The 19925-nt window shown below is 39.5% G+C and overlaps 2 protein-coding genes across 9 annotated transcripts in view; both read right to left on the bottom strand.

The window, feature by feature from the left end:
* Positions 1-1513: 1513 nt before the first annotated feature.
* On the bottom strand, positions 1514-9496 carry VCPKMT (valosin containing protein lysine methyltransferase). 7 transcript variants are annotated; one of them, XM_054530641.2, is made up of 7 exons: positions 9146-9496; positions 8928-9038; positions 8698-8770; positions 7152-7271; positions 5487-5591; positions 4497-4589; positions 1514-2597 (listed from the first exon to the last, which is right to left on the bottom strand). In XM_054530641.2, the coding sequence occupies exons 1-7, from the start codon at positions 9451-9453 to the stop codon at positions 2583-2585; spliced, it is 825 nt and encodes a 274-aa protein (XP_054386616.1). In that variant the 5' UTR covers positions 9454-9496; the 3' UTR covers positions 1514-2582. The 7 variants fall into 7 exon arrangements, 6 of the variants coding, with proteins under 6 accessions (XP_054386616.1, XP_063571909.1, XP_002824772.1 ...); XR_008513276.2 differs by having other exon boundaries at positions 2536-2597; positions 4497-4755; XM_063715839.1 differs by lacking the exon at positions 5487-5591.
* Positions 9497-9988: 492 nt separating this feature from the next.
* SOS2 (SOS Ras/Rho guanine nucleotide exchange factor 2) overlaps positions 9989-19925 on the bottom strand; it is a 113845-nt gene continuing 103908 nt past the window's right edge. For both annotated transcript variants that reach the window (XM_002824724.6, XM_024231713.3), the window contains 2 exons: positions 13161-13270; positions 9989-11710 (listed from right to left, as the gene is read on the bottom strand). In XM_002824724.6, the coding sequence (XP_002824770.1) occupies positions 11201-11710; positions 13161-13270 (620 nt within the window). In that variant the 3' untranslated portion in view covers positions 9989-11200. The remainder of the gene's footprint in view (positions 11711-13160; positions 13271-19925) is intronic.

The following is a 19925-nucleotide window of genomic DNA, read 5'->3' on the forward strand; positions in this document are numbered from 1 at the left end:
TGGAATAGTGGTTGGTGATGGAGCATGTTCTCTGAACTGGCCACCTTCAGTAAGCCCTGTAGCATTCACTGGTCCTAACCACCACTGGTAGAATCTTAGAATGTGAGGATTGGCACCTTGACTTCAGTTTTGGCCTTATTCCAGAACAGGAAAGATATCCTATTTCACTTTTTTTTTTTTTTTTTTTTTTTGAGACAGAGTCTTGCTCTGTCACCCAGGCTTGAGTGCAGTGGCTCCATCTCAGCTCACTGTAGCCTCTACCTCTGGGGTTCAAGCTATTCTCCTGCCGCAGCCCCCCAAGTAGCTGGGATTACAGCACACACCACCATGCCAGGCTAATTTTTGTTATTTTTAGCAGAGACGGGGTTTCACCATGTTGGCCAAGCTGGTCTCCAACTCCCGACCTCAGGAGATCCGCCTGCCTCGGCGTACAGGCGTGAGCCACTGCGCGTGGGGCCTATTTGACTTTCAATTACAAATTTCCTCTACAGTCAGTACTTAGGTGAGTTCTCCAGAAGCAGATAGAGAGGAATGTATGCAAATGATTTATCAAGGTGAAGTAAAGGAATGGGAATAGCCAAACAGGAAGCGGGAGGAAGTCAAGCAAGAGTGTGATTTTGGCAAAGTTGCATAGAGGCCGACTTCAGCCCGACTCCTCCAGGAAATTAGTGAAGTTTCATTTTTCTGAACTAAAAGACCTGGGTTTTCATACAGTAAAATCAAGGGGCACTTCAGGCCAAAGACCCACAGATAATGTTTATTAAAAGAGAGGGCCAGGTGCAGTGGCTCATGGCTAGTAATCCCAGCACTTTGGGGGGCTAAGGAGGGTGGATCACTTGGCTCCAGGAATTTGAGACCAGTCTGGGCAACATGGTGAAACCTTGGCTCTAAAAAAATACAACAAAGCTAGCCAGCCGTGGTGGCGCACCTGTAGTTCCAGCTACTAAGGAGGTTGAGGTAGGAGGATCGCCCGAGCCTGGAAGGAGTAGGCTGCAGTGAGCCAAGATTGTGCCACTAATGCACTCCAGCCTGGGCAACAGAACAAAACCCTGTCTCAAAAAAAAAAAAAAAAAAAAGAAAGCAGGTCGGCATAAAAACTGGAGGGTGAAAAGACATTTAAGGAACCTGGGTGGACTACTATAGTCAAGGTCAAACTTATTTTTACAAATTTCATAATGTTATAAAACAAGCTAAAAAGTGGTCATTTGTCTTAAGACATCATTAACAACAGCGAGCACTATCTGTACCTCACAAAGCACCACACATTTAGGTTACACTGCCTTGCAAACTGCTTAATGAAATGCTAAGGACAGTATGAACAAAGTATTTTGGGGGAAAAAAAAAACCAAAAACCAGCAAAGGAAACTTTTAAGATTGAAATAAACCTGAAAGGAATGAACTGATTTCTTGACTTGTATCCTTAATGTCTCTAAATAGGGCTGCTTTTGCTCTTTCTGTTAACTGTTTAGATGTTCACTTTCTTCAAAGGTATTTCTGAAATTCAGTCACAAGGTCTCAAAAACAATGTTTATTTTAACACATAAAATGTACCATCTAGCACCAATGCCTGTAAATACCAGAATTCCATCCGGTTACTACTCTTTGGAACAAGTATGATTAAAGTCCTTGACAGATTATTGTATATGAGCGAATGGCTTCATAACATAAAACAGAGAGACACAGAACAAAAATTCATTTGGTATATACATACAGAACTACATTTGTAGTTATTCAAAAACCTTTCACTGCTTCATGTAAACAAGTTAATACCAGTATTTTTAAGCCAGATTTTCCTGAAACATATACATAAAGTGCATGAGCCACGTAAGTGCGTAAGCCTGAAACTGGTTTTTCTATTCTCACTCCATTCTCAAATGAAAAATCTATAAAGATATCTTTTGTTCCTCCAATCTTCTAATTTGTCTTCTTAGCAACTCATTACAGTACAATTTACTGATTAAATCACATAGATATGTACGGTGGAGGAAAAGAAAACTTTGGCCAATGTAAGTATAAAAGACAATATCTCAGTTCTTTTTAAAATTAAAAGAACATTTAAGTATTAAAGATATTTTAAAAGAAATGAAGTGGAAAATACAAATGATAAATATTGTATAATTATGTATAAAATGAAAACCTTTTAAACTTTGAAGACAAACTAAAATTTACTAGTTTGAATTTAAAACATTATTATATAATAGCAGATAGTTCTCTTCAGAAATTTATCTCTAGTTTCCTGTAAAAGGTCAAGTCAATCATGTTGGTTCACTGTTTTTGGCAGATTTTAGCCTCGCCTCAATACCAATTTTTATTTGAATAACTGATTCCCAACATTTAAGTAGAACTTTATGCTGAACTAAGTAACCTAAGCTGGATTCAGGGCCACTGGCAGGCAGGCAGGCAAGCAGGCATTTTTCATATTGCAGACAGCCCCTGGTGGTCGTCATCTATATATCGGATCTCTAAGGACGTGCCGGAAAAAAAATCTGTGAACACAATCTTCCCATGCTGTATTGACATGCTCTATTCACATCTTTAGTGTACCCAGGTTGTTAGAGGCTTGGGTAAGATGATTAAAGGCTTCACGATGGAAATTTCTATAAGAAAAAAAGGGAACTTGAAAGATTGATTTACCACAAACTATTTACTGGGTATTTAATAATGCCTAATATGCCTCATAATGCCTAGTATGCCTAACAGTGGCTACATGCAATTCAAGTGAACAACCATGCATGTTTATAGATGGTTCTGTGCTGACACCTAACAAGCAACTGAAGGAAGAACAGATGCATTGGACATTATCAAAATTAAAATATTTGTGCTTCAAAAGACACAACATAGGCCGGGTGTGGTGGCTCACACCTGTAATCCCAGCACTTTGGGAGGCTGAGGCGGCAGAGCACTTGAGGCCAGGAGTTTGACACAAGCCTGGCCAACACAGTGAAACCCAATCTCTACTAAAAATACAAAAAAATTAGCCGGGCATCATGGCACATGCCTGTAGACCCAGCTACTTGGGAGGCTCACACAGGACAATCACTTGAACCTGGGAGGCAGAGGTTGCACTGAGCCAAGATCATGCCACTGCACTCCAGACTGGGTGACAGTGCGAGACTCTGTCTCAAAAGAAAAATAGGAAAATAATAAATTAAGAAAATAAAAGACACACTATCAAGAAAATGAAAAGACAACCCACAGAATGGGAGAAAATATTCACAAATAATGCATCTGTAAGTGTCTAGTATTCAGAATGTATAAGGAACTCTCACAACTCAAAAGTAAAAAGACAAACCAATCTGAAAATGGGCCAAGCATTTCTTCTAAATACAGAAAAGATACCCAACATCATTAGTCATTAGAGAAATGAAAACCACAGTTTAGAGACTGTCTCATACGCAATGAGATGGGTATAATTAACAAATGTTGGTAAAAATGTGGAGAAAACTGGAACCCTCAAACACTGCTGGTGAGAATGTATAATGGTATGGTAGATTTGGAACAGTTTGGCAAGTCTTCAAAAAGTTAAACAGAGTTCCCATATAACCTTGCAGTTCCTCTAGGTATATACTCAAGAGGTCTGAAAACATGTTCACACAAAAATTTGTAGATGAATGTTCATAGCAGCATTATTCATCTCATCAATGGATGGATAAGGTGTGGTATAGCCATATAAAGGAATATTATTCAGCCACAAAAAGGAGTTAAGTGCTAATGTGTGCTACAATGTAGATGAGGCTTGAGAATACTGTGCTGAGTGAAAGAAGACAGGCACAAGAGGCCACACAGTATGTGACTTGTTACATATGACATGTGCAGAATAGGCAAATCCATAGAGAGATTAGTGGCTGCCAGTAGCTGGGAACGGGGGTAAAAGGGAGTGACTGCTAATGGGTAAGAGGCTTCTCTGGGGGATGAAATCGTTTAAAATTAGAAAGTGGTGATTTACACAACTATGTGAATATACTAAAAACCACCAAATGGTACACCTTAAAAGCGTGAATTTTATGGTATGTGAATTACATCAACTAAAAAATAAGAGGTTTTTTTTTGGGGCAAAAAAAAAAAAAAAAAGCCTTTATATTCAGGAAACACAAAATCTTTATGCTTCCAAAAAATTCTACTTTTAAAACTGCACAACAACTTCAGTTAAAACTGGATCCCTTAAAGCACAAAACAGTTTTTTTGTATCTGTGGCACCATGCCACATAAATGTTAATCTGAATAATCCCACTGCTGCCTTTTTACTTAGATTTAGTCCTAACACCTACTTCTGTTCCCTAAAACTAAGTTTTATTTGCTTTTGACTAGAATTCATATAATCAGAAAACTTTATCACAAACATAATCAAAGCAAAGATGATAGAAAAATTGTGGGCTTATTGAATCTAGCATCCTTAATTCATAAAAGTAATCATCTCCCTGCCTTACACTAGTCACATATACCAAAGGTGCTGGAAATACAAAAATAGATGAAAGGCCAGGCGCAGCAGCTCACACCTGTAATCCCAACAATTTGGGAGGCCGAGGCGGGCAGGTCACTGGAGTCCAAGAGTGCAAAATCAGCCTGGACAACATGGCGAAACCCTGTCTCTACAAAAAAAAATACAAAAATTAGCCGGGCATGGTGGTGCATGCCTATGGTCCCAGGTATTCAGGAGGCTGAGGTGGGAGGATCACTTCTTGAGCCCGTGAGGCAGAGGTTGCAGCAAGCTGAGATTGCATCACCGTACTCCAGCCTGGATGACAGAGTGAGACCCTGTTTCAAAAAAAAAAAGGATGAAGTACAATTCTTCCCTCTTTCTACAGGCTCAAACCCTAGGTGTCACTGAGGCAACCTGCATAAAATGTGATTGTTATACAAGGTAAAACATGCACCAAGAAGGGGGAAGATATATAAATTCTACTTAATTGAGTGCATTTATCTTTTATGGATTCATCTGCCTTGTTATATTTCATTTTCTGTAAACAATTTTTAATAAGGAAAAGTTTACAAAGTAAGAGCTGGCATTTTAAAATCTCACAGAGATAAAAGAAACTTATAAATAGCTAATAACTTGTCTGAGGTAATACCCAATTATAGAGCTATAAAATTTACGCCTACAGAGAAGCTGGAAAAGGCCTTTAAAAGAGAAGCCTGGCCAGGTATGGTGGCTGATGCCTGTAATCCCAGAACTTTGGGAGGCCGAAGTGGGCAGATCACTTGAGCCCAGGAGTTCGACACCAGTCTAGGCAACACGGTGAAACGTGTCTCCACTTAAAAAATACAAAAAAAAAAAAAAAAAAAAAAAAAAAAGCCTGGCTTTAGAGCAAAAACCCAAGGCAAGATGGATTAAATTACCTTGACACTAAAGTTACTGCCTGAGTCCAGTGAATCATTATAGCTGTTTCTCCACATCAAAATCAACGCCCATACCACATATATGCCCTGAAATAGTGTCCAGCTGATGAAACCTCCTTGGAGAATGAAGAACTGAGAATGTTATTTACCGATTTTTTCTTTCTGATGTATATAATATGAATATCTTCACTTCGATACTCTTCATCGTGTTTTTCCAAAGGAATTTTTTCAAAGTCAAAATCTAGCTGAAGGAGCTATAAATTTAAAAGAGACATACTTCAAATTCAATAATATGAAGTGACCTGTGGGTGATAGAAGTCAGAATGGTGGTTACTTTTTTTTTTTTTTTTTTTTTGAGACAGAGTCTCACTCTGTCAGCCAGGCTGGAGTGCAGTGGTGCGATCTTGGCTCACTGCAACCTCCGCCTCCCTGGGTTCAAGTGATTCTCCTGCCTCAGCCTCCTGAGTAGCTGGGATTACAGGTGCATGACACCACACCCAGCTAATTTTTGTATTTTTAGTAAAGAAAGGGTTTCACCATGTTGGCCAGGCTGGTCTCGAACTCCTGACCTCGTGATGTGCCCATCTCGGCCTCCCAAAGTGCTGGGATTACAGGCGTGAGCCACCGCGCCTGGCCAGTGGTTACCTTTTGAGTATTGCCTGGGAACGGGCAGTGTGCAAACCTTCCAAGATCCTGAAAATGTCCTCTATCTTTATGTTGGTAAGTAGTTACTTGGGTGTATACACATGAAAAATTAAGCTCAGCACTTGACTGATACGTATGCATTTTACATATGCTTTACCCCAATAAAAGCTGTTTAACAGTATGAAATTTTCATTATGCATCATTTCAAAAGTTCATGAACATTTTTCATATTCAAGAAAAACAAGAAAATAAACATTTTAGTATATGTTACCTGAGGCAGTCATATACCTGCTTTCTCATTAAACCAAAGCAGTCCTTTCAGCAGACAAAACTGCAGGCCTATATAGATGTACCCTCAAAAGGAGTCACTCACAATGTGATAGATTTGTGCCCATAAAAAGGGTTTGGGTTATCACTAGGGGAAGAAGGGTGACAGATACATAAAACCCTATATACTATATTTGCAACTTCCTGTAAGTCTTTTCTAACTATTTCAGAACAAAAAGTTAAAAAAAAAAAGACCCTAAAAATAGACAGGTATCTAGGTTGGAGGTTTCATAAATATGTAGAGAAAAACACAGAAGTAAAAACTTATCACTTGGCAACATGGGAAAACCCCATCTCTACAAAAAATACAAAAAGTTAGCCGGGTGTGGTGGTACATGCCTGTAGTCCCGGTTACTTGGGGGGGCTGAGGCAGGAGGATCACTTGAGCCCAGGAGGTTGAGGATGCAGTAAGCCCTGACTGTGCCACTGCACTCCGGCATGGGCTACAGGGTGAAACCCTGTCTCAAAACAAAAACAAAAACAAAACAACTTACCACCTGCACATTTCTATCATGTATTCTCCAAAGGTAATACATACATCATTAATATGTTCTCCAAAGGCAGCATCATGTTTAATAAACACTGTTCTTAAAAAGGAGTGGCACCAGTATTATTTAACATTCTTCTGTAGCCATAGATCAACTAATTAGAAATGAAATAAAGTATCAGAAAAGATGAAAAAGGGGAGCTCGGTAGAATCATGGGCTGTGAAGATCCTTTCCTCAGCTTCACACAAACAGAATGTTTTCCCCACCCAAAATTACCATAATATACTTGAAGAGTCACATACAGCCTCCCTGAAGGGAAATCACTACAAAGATAATAGAGTACTTAATACTTACCTCAAAATATTTTTTCTCAATTTCTGGATTTTTCCCCATTGTTCGTTGTTCATAACAACATATAATACAAGTTTCAAATCCACTGATATCTTTTAGAGTTTTCAGCAATGGCTCCAAAGACTATTTAAAAAAGAATATATTTTTTGTTTATGATTTAAAAATTTTTCTACTCTAAAAGTAGGTTGAGGAGGTACAGGGGTATTTATAGCTCCCCTACAATTTATCCATCTTTGAATCAATCCAACAAAGCACATGTAATTAAAGCTCTAGGCTAGGTGCAGTGGCTCACACCTGTAATATCAACACTTTGGAAGGCAGAGGTGGAAAGATCGCTTGAAACCAGGAGTTGAAGACCAGCCTGGAGAATATAGCGAGAGACAACCCCCCCCCCCCCACACCTTACAAAAAATTTAAAAATTAGCCAGCATGCTGGTGCACACCTATAGTCCTAGCTACTGAGGAGGCTGAATGGGAGAATTACTTGAGCCTCAGGAGCTCGAGGTTACAGTAAGCTATGATCACTCCACTGCACTACAACATGTGTGACAGAGCAAGATCCCTATCTTAAAACAAAAACAAACAAACAAAAACCCCTCTGTAACTAATGATTGGGTAAGCTCCTGTTAACTAAACCATGTACTGATTTCGGTTTAAAGAAAAAGGATTCAGATGACTGCATTTTGGAGTTCTCATGGGAAAACAAATGGAATCAACTTTACTCTTAAAAGTTTAATTTTATTTAATCTAATTTGGGATTTAAATAATCAACAATTTACCCTACAAAAGTTAAATCTGACCCTAACTTGGTTCAATGCTAATTATTTTTAAAATAATCGATGCCCGCAACACTATACAAACTGATTTTTTTTTTTTTTTTGAGACGGAGTTTTGCTCTTGTTGCCCAGGCTGGAATGCAATGGCGTGATTTCGGCTCACTGCAACCTCCGCCTCCCAGGTTCAAGCGATTCTCCTGCCTCAGACTCCCAAATAGCTGGGATTACAGACATGCACCACCACGCCTGGCTAATTTTGTATTTTTAGTAGAGACAGGGTTTTGCCATGTAAGTGAGGCTGGTCTCGAACTCCCGACCTCAGGTGACCCACCCGCCTTGGCCTCCCAAGTGCTGGGATTACAGGCGTGAGCCACCGCGCCCGGCCCAAACTGATATTTAAAGAAAAGAACAATGAATTATTTACAACTTAATTCTCAATGTCATGGTTAACATGTTCCGTGGGAACAACCAAGAGAAAAAGAGAGGATTTTGGCTTTTCATAACATCCAATTGGCAAAATCCTTTAAAATTTTTACAGAAGCCTCTAGTAAAATGCATATAATACTTTTCTCAACATGCTTCACCAGGTCGGTATGATAATGATGAGCGTATATACATATGGTCCCTGGTGACTTTTATCTTCTCTTTACTGCATCAACTATAAGGCAAATCCCGGATTCAAAGATGTTAAAATGTGAAGAAACGTGTGCTTTAGAATCCATGGAACAAGGTTCATCTTCTAAATGAAGAGACTTCGCTCACTGGATACTTACCTCTTCATAGTATATGCAGTCGGCCATCAGTATGTAGTCGGGTGGAGAAGGAAAGCCTTCTATTTCTTCCCCCCTTAAAAATGTCAAACAAATATTTCAATTGTTTTAATAATTCAAAATACTCTTGTTTTATAAAGAACCGGAAAGTCCCCTTCCATCCTTTTAATGAAACGCAATTTAAAACAAACTACAAATCAGTATCTTAAAACAAGCTGAAAGGCCATACAAACCATTTCAGTACCTTGGCTTGAACAGAACCAGTGACAAGATGCTTGTTCATACTAATATTCATCTTCAGCAAGTCTTGCAATTCCTCAAGATCGGTGACTACAACATCAGCCCTATAAAATAACGTCGACTGAGGTGTAGGCACAGGAGGGAAAGCCTGTAATCCAGATTTCCCCAGCAAGAAGGCGCCCCCACATCCCGCCCGCCCGCCAGCTCTTACCCGAGGGTAGCAGCCATGAGCCCCACGGCCCCGGTGCCCGAACCCAGCTCCAGCACCGACCGCCGGCTCAGCGCGTGGGCCCCGTCGCCAGAAAACTCGGGCGTTTCCAGGTATTTAGAAAGGACAATGGCAGCGTCCCAAACAACGCAACCCACGCCACCGGAGCCATACTGCTGTAGTCGTAGCACTGTACCATCCCGCTTCTCCAAAACTCGCACAAAGCTCCGCAGTGGGTCCTCCAGCGAGGACTCCAGCGTAGCCTCCATGGCATCTGGCAACACAGAGCGGCGCGCGCAGTGACGCCACATCAACGCGCACCGCCCCGCCCTGCGGCTCCACCCCCTGCCGGCGGCTGAGTTGGCGCCGCAGCGCGCGCGAGTTAACAAAGCCCGGAAGGCAGCGTTACCTGGGCGGGGCCGAGCGTGGGGCCTCAGCTTCCCCCACGCGCTTGGCAGCCTCCCTCTACCCTGAATCACACGTTTGGCTTAACGAAGAGGCCGTTTAAATCACTTTCCCAGACAAAACTATTATAATCTGCTCTGTAAAAAACAAAGCCAACCTCAGAGTTTACCAAGTTGGAGACTTGATTTACACAGTAGTTACAAGGCTTAAATGCAATCAGCTTCCAAGAGCTTACCAAAGATGGCTATAATCTTACAATCTTCCTTTTCAAGTTCCTAGTATGCTCCTAGTTTTTTGTATGAATTCATAAAAGTGGTTGCTAAAAGCCTGCAGCTCACATTTAACAGTGAAGAAAAAATTGTGTGTGTGTGTGTATATGTCTACAGGACTCAACGATCTCCCCCTTTGTTCCTTATAATGAAAACACATATTTTAAAAGTCTTTTACAAATTAAGACTGGGGTGATTTATTAATCTTGTTAAGAACTCTGATACAAAGCACAGTAAAAGGCCACAGACCAGTAAATAAACAACGTGGCTTTTGGCTACTTTACAACTGCTGCTACAGCACTATCAGCAAAACACTCTATCACTTTGAACGAAGGCATCCAAATGGCAAATAAAAGCTTTACTCACTTATCTGATTAAAACGTTTAATAAAGCTTTAAGTATTTGCTGGTTTAAATATTACCAATCTAAAAAGTATATTTAAAAAAAATTTCAGTTAACACGAGATTTATAGAGAAAGTTACTAGGTCTTGAAGGCAAGGCAGTTGGTTCCTATGCCATAGAATTTTTTCTGAATTTATGAATTAGTAAAGTAGCAGATTGTATTATAGGCCTCAAGTCACTTAAATTTATATAGGTTATTAGCAGTATCTTTAAATATACAATATAAACAAAACTGTACATACATGGCATATTAACTGTTTTCCATAACAATAGGCAATTCATTAGCTAAAGACATCATAGTCTGCAAAAACAAAAGGCACATCTGAATGAGATACATGCCCTTTTTCCCTCCATCATTGGGTTATGTAGTCTTTGTTTACATTTTGACAAAATAATAAACACTTACAGTGCCATTCTATTATTTTCATCCTACTTTTCATTTTTGTCTTCAGCAGCAAATACCGGCATTTAAGACATGGCATTAAAGAGTTTAAGAACAGTTGGTGTTATTCACAATTCTCCTAGAAGTAAAAACTAGAAGTAAAAACTAGAAGATGGTCAAAGAGGTTTAAAAATCAGTAACACCATATACCCCTCCCATATTTGTGTAAATTCACTGCCTTAAAAAGGCATCTATTACTCAAATTTGAAAAATTTCACAAAAGCACTATCCCTTTTCAGTGCAATCATGTCACTTTAAACCATATTTTTGCAGAGTTTACAGTGCAAATATAAATTCTTTATACTGGCCTTTTGGCAGCACTGAGGATCCAAGACAAGGCAATGCTACTGATCACCTGAGGATAATGGTGAAGGACTTTTGTGTTTTTATTTTTCCAATTCTTAAAAGCTTATTTGATCAGTAGCATTTTTGTAAGAGCATTATTTGTAAAAAGTACTAAAATACTATGTCTTTTTTTGAATAAATTAAAAAAAACTTTACAAATACCATTCCAGTGTCAATGACTACATATGGCTAAGGTCATTGGGGAGTTTCTGCATTTTCTAGCAAAGGCAGTCTGTACAATGGGGGGTGCGAAAACTCCCGTTTGTAAGTCTTTGGTGGCAGTTTTGGCAGATGAGGGCTTGAATTCTGCCTTGGTGGAACAGGGGGAGCTGGAGGATGAGCAAGATTATTCTGACTAGAACTGAGCACATAGCATCGACGCGGTACCCTTGGAGAGGGTGTGCTAGGAGGAGTGCTTGGCGAATTTGGACACGTACTAATGTCTCTAAGCCAGTCTGAATCTCTGTGAAGATGCCCCAGTGGAGGTGGCTGAAGATTAAATGGACAGTTTATAAAGTGTTCTGGAGGCCGAAGGGGAACCGGTGGAGGGGTATCAGGAAGAGGATCTCTTGGTGGTGGCGGAGGTGGACTATGCAGAGGCCCATCAAATGCACCAGTAGGAACAGGAACTCTGGGTTTTATCTTTGGAGGAGGAGGCTGTCTTGGTGGAATAGCAGGAGGATCATCATCAGATTTCATATTTCCCTCAAAAAAAAAAAGTAATTAAATTATACCTCTATTCTCCTGAAAAATTAAAAAAAAATTTTTTTAAGTGTGAAAAATTCTTATGTGTCAAGTTAAATTCAGAGGCTCAAAATAAACTAATCTGGGTTAATTATCAGATTATGAGTACTCCTAGTTTAATTCAGGGCTGGGTTTAATATTTTTATATATGAGATGTTTTAATTTAAGTCTTAGATCCTAGCTCTTTATCTTGCTTTGTGTATACATTTCAGAAATTTATGTATTTTAATTATAATAGTAGGTAAGTGACAATAATTTATTGCTTTATAGACATGAAAGGACATGATGTCAAGAGGACTTTAATGTCTAGCTTCTGCTTACTGGGCATCTACTGCTACTTTCTCCAGTGAGGCTTAGAGCAGTAAATCTCAAAGTGTGATCCAGGGACCAACAACATCAGCATCAGTAGGGAACTTGTCAGAAAAGCAAATTCTTGGGCCCCATCCTAGACTACTGAATCAGAAACTCTGGAGGTGCGGCTCCACAATCTGATTTTACTAAGCCTTTCAGGTAATTCTGATGCACCCTTAAAATTTTGAGAAGCATTAGTTGAAAGTTTGAAGAACACTTGGAATACTACTAAAGTTTTTTTCCACCTGTACCAGAAAGAAAATGTACTTCCAGCCTCTTTTTTATTTTTTTATTTTTAGTTTTAGTTTTTGAGACGGAGTCTTGCTCTGTCGCCCAGGCTGGAGTGCAATGGTGCGATCTTGGCTTACTGCAACCTACCTTCACCTCCCAGGTTCAAGTGATTCTCCTGCCTTAGCCTCTTGAGTAGCTGGGATTATAGGTGCCCACCACCATGCCTGGCTAATTTTTGTATTTTTAGTAGAGACAGGGTTTCACCATGTTGGCCAGGCTGGTCTTGAACTCCTGACTTCAGGTGATCCGCCTGCCTCAGCCTCCCAACCAGCCTTTTTTTTTTTTTTTTTTTTTTTGAGACAGAGTTTTGCAATTGTTGCCCAGGCTGGAGTGCAGTGGCATGATCCTGGCTCACTGCAACCTCCACCTCCCAGGTTCAAGCGCTTCTCCTGCCTCAGCCTCCCCAGTAACTGGAATCACAAGCACCCGCCACCACACCCAGCTAATTTTTTGTATTTTTAGTAGAGATGGGGTTTCATTATGTTGACCAGGCTGGTCTCGAACTCCTGATCTCAGGTGATCTACCCGTCTCGTCCTCCCAAAGTGCTGGGGTTACAGGCATGAGCCACCGCACCCGGCCCAGCCTCTCATTTAGAAAAGGTTTTTTATAAGGATTAAGCAACTAAAAGTATTTTTCAAATATAACAACCCAAATGCTGAAAAACCATAAATGGTAGCCAAGGTATAATTCACAGACTCTTTATAACACTAGGCATTATTTTGAAGATTCACAACTTTGAATAAGTTGGAGTAAAGTCCTCTTGATTACCTTGGAATTTGAAGCATCATGATCAAACTTTTTTCGAGGAGGAAGAGGAGGAGGAATCAGGGGCTCTTCACTTAGTTTATGTAAACTACCACATGAACTAAAGAAAGACTCTGGGGGAGAAAAAGACTAGTTTAACCACAATTCACAGTATAAGATAAACCTTTATCACAGTTTGGGATCGATACTTCTACCACGGCATTTGTCAGACTGTATCAACTATTGGTTTATCTATCTTCCCCATTAAATTGTAAGTTTTCTGAGGGCAGTGTGTATTTATTTCTGTGTCTCTAGCACCTACCACAGTGCCTGGGGCATGATGGGTACTTCAGCTAAATGAAGGTATACTATTTAATTATGATTAATGAGATTCTGCTCCCTGAAAAGCCTTTCAGAAATCAAAACAAAACATGTCTAAATATACTGTAGTAACTTCCAAAGAAAGACCATCCTAATCAGAGACCATTTTTTTTTTTTTTTTTTGAGACAGAGTCCCACTCTGTTGCCCAGGCTGGAGTGCAATGGCACGATCTTGGCTCACTGCAACCTCCGCCTCCCAGGTTCAAGCAATTCTCCTGCCTCAGCCTCCTGAGTGGCTGGGATAACAGGTACCCACTACCACGCCCAGCTAATTTTTGTATTTTTAGTAGAGACAGGGTTTCACCATTTTGGTCAGGCTGGTCTCGAACTCTTGACCTTGTGATCCGCCCACCTCGGACTCCCAAAGTGCTAGGATTACAGGCATGAGCCACCGCCCCCTGCGAGACCATATATTTTTGAAGCAGCTACGATTGGGCACATCACCACACAGGTAATAAAACCCTCCATATAGGAGCCCATAAGGTAGTGTTATATCACATAACTCTTTGTCTTTGCAAGTCTCTCATTGATAATGTACACGTTATATAACTACATTAAAGGAAATTTACAAAATGATAAATGACAGGAAAATACCCCTAAACAGATCAACCAGACATATAATAATTACTATCTTCATTTTTTCTGTAGTTCAACTTCCCATTTGATCTCTCTATATTCACACAGTTGTTACAAAGGCAGCAACTATGTCTTATTTGTCATTATACTGAGATTGGGAACACAGGAGCTAACTGGGAAAGAAGTTGATAAGTTTAACCTTAAACACTCTAACTGAACTGCTTATGAGACATCCATGTAGATATGTCAAACTAATTATTCTATGTCAAAAATTGCTATCCCGATCATGTGGCTCTGCAGTTACTTCTGGGGAGGTCCTCTTGGCTCAGGGGGAAATAGCTGATACAAAAGGTATGCCTATAAGGTTGGTAGATGGTGTGGGGAGGTTAGGCAGAGGATGTTCCTCTGACCTGCCAGCATTGTTTGTCCCGTCTTTGGGAGAACTCCTCTTGGTAGTGGTAAATCTGTCCCATTTGGTTTAGTTGGCCAATCCTGCCCAGGGCACCCCAATTCAAGCCAAGGAATAGGCATGGGACTCACTTTCTTAACATGATCAGATTTTTATCTACCTCTCTTTCATGCAAGTAGCCATTTTTTTAGGGAAAGTGAACCTGACCCCTTAGCTCTAGGGATGGAGCCTAATTAGTATAAATCAATCAGAGTAATCCCATTCCTTTAGCCAGAGTGATGAGTTTAACTGTAGGCATGTGACCTAATTCAGGCATGTGACCTAATTCAGACCAGTGAAATTTAAAAGGAGATTTTCTGGGGGCTAATGGAAAGGAAGTTCCTTGCTCTTTTTTGGAAAAGCATTCTGTCATACTGTCTTGTCTGTACTTCTCTCTATATATAATTTGACTGAACAAAGAAGCACACAACCTTTACTGCTCTTGCCATTTATGATTTTGAGGGAAAACAGCTTTAAATCAAGCTGATAATGTGGACAAAACAATGAAGAGTCAAAACAAACCCTGGTCTTTTTTTTTTTTTTTTTTTTTTGAGACGGTGTCTCGCTCTGTCGCCCAGGCTGGAGTACAGGAACCCTGGTCTTTAATTACATCATCGAGTCACTAAATCAACCAGTCTTAAAGCAGCCTTCCTCTAGGCTTCCAAGTATGTCTGAGTGTTTTCTTATTGTTAAGCCAGTCTTAGGTGGTAACAGACACACACACTCATGGAAGCAGATGATATGTGAATGATGGGAAACTATGAGAGTTTTGAATCTGGGTCTGACTCTACAGTCATCACTTAACCAGTATATTTCTCCATAGTAGGCAATCAATAACCCTTGCTGAAGTCTGAATGCAATTTAATTGTCTATCAAGAGCATTTCCCTACAAGACTACAGTTTTTATGCACTTTTTTAGTGCCTGCAGTTATTCCAAACTGGTGAATATAGTAGAATTTACTAAACAATTTCTGTAATGTTAGTTAGCTATCTAAGTTACTTCTAATTTTCTGCCATTCATTCATTCATTCAACAGTTATTGGGCAACTGCTAATACTATCAGGCACTGTCTGAAGCACTAGCAATATAACCGTGAACAAAACTCAAAAATTCATATCCTTATGGAACTTATAATCTAGGTTAGGGAAAGATAAGTAAAAGTATGATGCCTATAAATTATGACAAGAAATATTTGGTTGGAAAGGGGTACAGAAAGAGGTGGGAGGGGAGCAACATAAATAGGGTGATTAGGGAAGGCTTCACTAAGGTAACAGCTTGAAGGAGATAAGGGAGCAGGCTGTGAGGCTAAATGGCTGAAAAGTATTATAAACAGCAGGAATGGCAAGAGCAAAGCACTGATGCAATAATGTGTCTATTATGTTGAGGCAGACTGAGTGAAGGGGGAGAATAAGTGATGAGGTCTGACAGATCAAACAAGCCTAAACTGTGTAGGGCCTGTGGGTTCTTTAAAGGAACCGGCTTTCACTCTGAGTGAGATAGAAAGCCACCAGGGTTTTTTTTTTTTTTTTTGAGATGGAGTTTCATTCTTGTCGCCCAGGCTGGAGAGCAATGGTGTGATCTCGGCTCACTGCAACCTCCGCCTCCCAGGTTCAAGCAATTCTCCTGCTTCAGCCTCCTGAGTAGCTGGGATTACAGGCGCCTGCAACCAGGCCCAGCTAATTTTTGTATTTTTAGTAGAGACGGGGTTTCACCATGTTGGCCAGGCTGGTCTCGAACTCCTGACCTCAGGTGATCCATCGCCTCAGCCTCCCACAGTGCTGGGATTATGGGGGTGAGCCACCGTACCCGGCCCACCAGAGGGCTTTAAGCACAAGTAAAACAAGGTCTAACTCAGATTCTAAAAGGATCATTCTGGCTGCTATACTAAAAACATACTGAAGTGGAGAAGATAAGAAGTTAGGATGCTTACTGTAATAAACAAGGTAAAAGTTATGGTGGTTTGGACCAGGGTGGCAGCAGTGGAGATGGCAAAAAATTGTTAGATTCTGGATATATTTTGAGAGCAGTCAAGATTTGTTGATAGGTCACATTTGGGGTGTGAGAAAGGGAGAGAAGTAAAAGATACTTCTATTACAGTATTTTTAGCCTAAGTAACTGGATGCTTGTAAATAGAATTGAGATGAGGAGGCAGTGAGAGGAACAACTTTGGAGGGGATAATAAGCTCAGTTTCAGAGAGGTTAGGTTTGAGATTCCTATTAGATATCCAACTGGAGATGTTAAATGGGTAATTAAACATATGAGTCTAGAAGTCAGAAGAGAGGTTCTGGCTAGATATAAACTTGGGAATTATCATCATGTAAATGATAGAAGACTGAACAACTAAGTGAGTGAGAAGAGGTCCAGAAACTGAGTCCTAAGGCCTTCCAATGTCAATAGTTTGGGAAGGTGAGGAGGAACCAGAAAGAGAGACCAAGCAGTGACAAGTGAAGTGGAAGAAAAGACGAGAGAGTGGGATGAATCTTCATGCATGTGACTTTTTCCAAACATTTATTGGGTATTTTGTATAAATAAAGGCAGAGGCTTTGTCTTTCTTGTTTGCCACTGAATGTCTTGTGCTTAGCAGAGTAACTGGTACAAACTAAGTATTCAATTATCTACTGAATCAGTAACATCAAAGGGTGTGAACATTTTTATGGTTTGATATGTTGTATTCAGATTGCTTTCCAAAAGGGTTATACTAATATACCAATTTATGTGGGGATAAGCCTATTTACCATAGGCTTGCTCACACTAAAACAAAAAAAAAAACACATTAATTCAAAAGACTAAAATGGCAACTCACTATTGTGTAAAATTCCTCAGATTTCTAATGATGCTGAACTATCTATAATTATCTATGTTTCTTTACAATATATACTTCCTTTGATGTGAAGTACCCGTGTTCATTGTGAATGGAGTCTTGCCGTTTTTCTCATTTCATCTGAGTACTTTTCATACTTGCTAAGAATATTTGATTTTCTTTGGGGATTTATTTTAGAATATTCAGAATTTAATGCAGTTATTCTCAATTTTCTATGAAATTTCAAAATGTAAAATTTTCTTATATGGAAAATGTATTTTACTACCATTCAAAATAATGTCTAGAATTCCTGCTTCTATGATGGCACAGTGTTATGGGTTGAACTGTGTTCCCCCAAAGATACGATGAAGTCCCATAGCCTAGTACCTATAATTGCAACCTTATTTGGAATACAGTCTTTGCAGATGTAATGAAGTTAGGATGAGGTCATTAAAATGGGTTCAAATCCAATATGACATGACCAGCGTCTTTATAAGAAGAGGAGAAGAAATAAAGAAACATATCACGAGAAGACAGCCATATGACAATGGAGGCAAAGATTGAAGTGATGCATCTACAAATCAGGAGATGCCAAGGATTGCCAGCAAATGCCAGAAGCTAGAAGAAGCAAGGAAGGATTCTCTTCTCCAAGTTTCAGAGTAAACGTGGCCCTGCCAACATCTTGATTTTGGATTTCTGGCCTTCAGAACTGTGGGACAATACATTTTTGCTCTTTTAAGCTACTCAGTTTGTGGTGCTTTCTTATGGCAGTACTAAGAAACTAATAGTGTAATGACATTTCCACCACAGAACAACAAGAAAAATAAGAAATATCAACAAACTTCAATAAAGCCAGGAAATATATGAAGCTGAAGCTTTAATTCATGAAGGTAGATTATAATGTATATGGAGACAGATGGAGGAAGACGAAACCCAAATGCCTACAGACAGTAATACTGACAAGCAGCAGCAAATCTGCCCCACAGAACCAAATAAGGATTCAGGAGCTAAAGGCATTTGGTACAAAGGAAGGCATGGACATGAAAACAGAAGACTTGGTTAAGTCTGGATAAGGGAGAGTTAGAACCCCATTCTCCTCTTCCCTACTTAGTGAGGCCAGGCAATGATCTCATTCCCACCTCTGTAGGAGACTGGCAGTTTTATTCTCTGGAGAATCTAAACCCCAGACTTGGGATACTAGTCTGAGCTGAAAACACAGATATCCATACTACATGGCGAGACTGCCCCAGGCAGAAGATTCAAAGATCCTTCTTTAGAGAAACTAAATATTCTTAGAGAAAATGCCTATAGATTCTAACATTTGGGGATTTCCTAAGTAAAAAATTATCATTCCATCACTCTACAGTGAAACCCACAAGTCAATAAGTGCCCATGGATATAGATATAGCACTTCCCATCAGTTTCCCCCTCATTCTAAAATATGAACAGAAATACTACTGGACAAGAAAGGAAAGCCTCCAATAGGAAAGACAAGAGACTACAACTAATACAAGAAAGGAGGTCACAAAAGAGACAACACCAGAAACAAAACAAATTTTTTTTTTCAAAAATACTATAATTATCCATCATCTCAAATATTCATCATTTCTTTGTGGTGAGAACATTTAAAGTCTTCTATCTATCCAGAGATACACATTATTATTAACTATAGTCACTGAAACTTTGCATCCATTGACCACAGTCTCCCCTTTCCCGGTCCAACCCTGCCCAGCCACTGGATATGCGACTTAGCTGGTTTGATCATTCCACAATGTATACATGTATGAAAACATCAGATAGTACCCCATAAACATATACAATTATCTGTCAATTAAAAATAAAATTTAAAATTACTATAATTATTATCCTAAGAGAGATAAGGGAAGACAGTGCATCCATGAAATTAGAATAGGATGCTATTAAAAAAGGCTATTAAAAAAAGGCACAATCAGAGGGAACTGAGAAGAATTCTTAGAAATTCAAAATTATGACAGATGAAGAAAATAAATAGAAGAGCTCAAAGATAAAGTGAGGAAATCTTCCAGGAAACAGAACAAGAAGACAAAGAGATGGACAAGAGGTGATAAAAGACAAGAAAATTCGAGGATCAATCTAGGATGTATGAGAATAAGAAAAAGGAGCTCCACAAAAGGAGTCAGAGAACATGCTGGGGGAAAAATTATTACCAAAGCAATAGGAAGCATTTTCTGGAAATCAAACACTCGAATCTCTAATTAAAGGGCTAATTAAGTAGATGGCAAAATGAAAAAAAAAATACCCACATCAAAGCAGTTCATTATGAAGCTGTAGATTATTAAGAATAAAGAGAATGCCTTAAAAGTTTCTTCAACATATTGTGGCAGAGCCTGCTGCTTCCCAGTATACCTTTCCCTTTTTCGTTTTAGTAATAGGATCCCACGAATTTTGGTAAGGCAAATGGCTACCTAGTTAGAGACGTTTCTTAGCTTCCTTTGTAGCTAAGAAGGTCTCCTTTATTTTTTTTTTTATTTTTTTTTGAGACGGAGTCTGACTCTGTCGCCCCAGGCTAGAGTGCAATGACACAATCTTGGATCACTGCAACCT

Source organism: Pongo abelii, chromosome 15 (assembly GCF_028885655.2).
Source record: "Pongo abelii isolate AG06213 chromosome 15, NHGRI_mPonAbe1-v2.0_pri, whole genome shotgun sequence".
NCBI lineage: Eukaryota > Metazoa > Chordata > Mammalia > Primates > Hominidae > Pongo > Pongo abelii.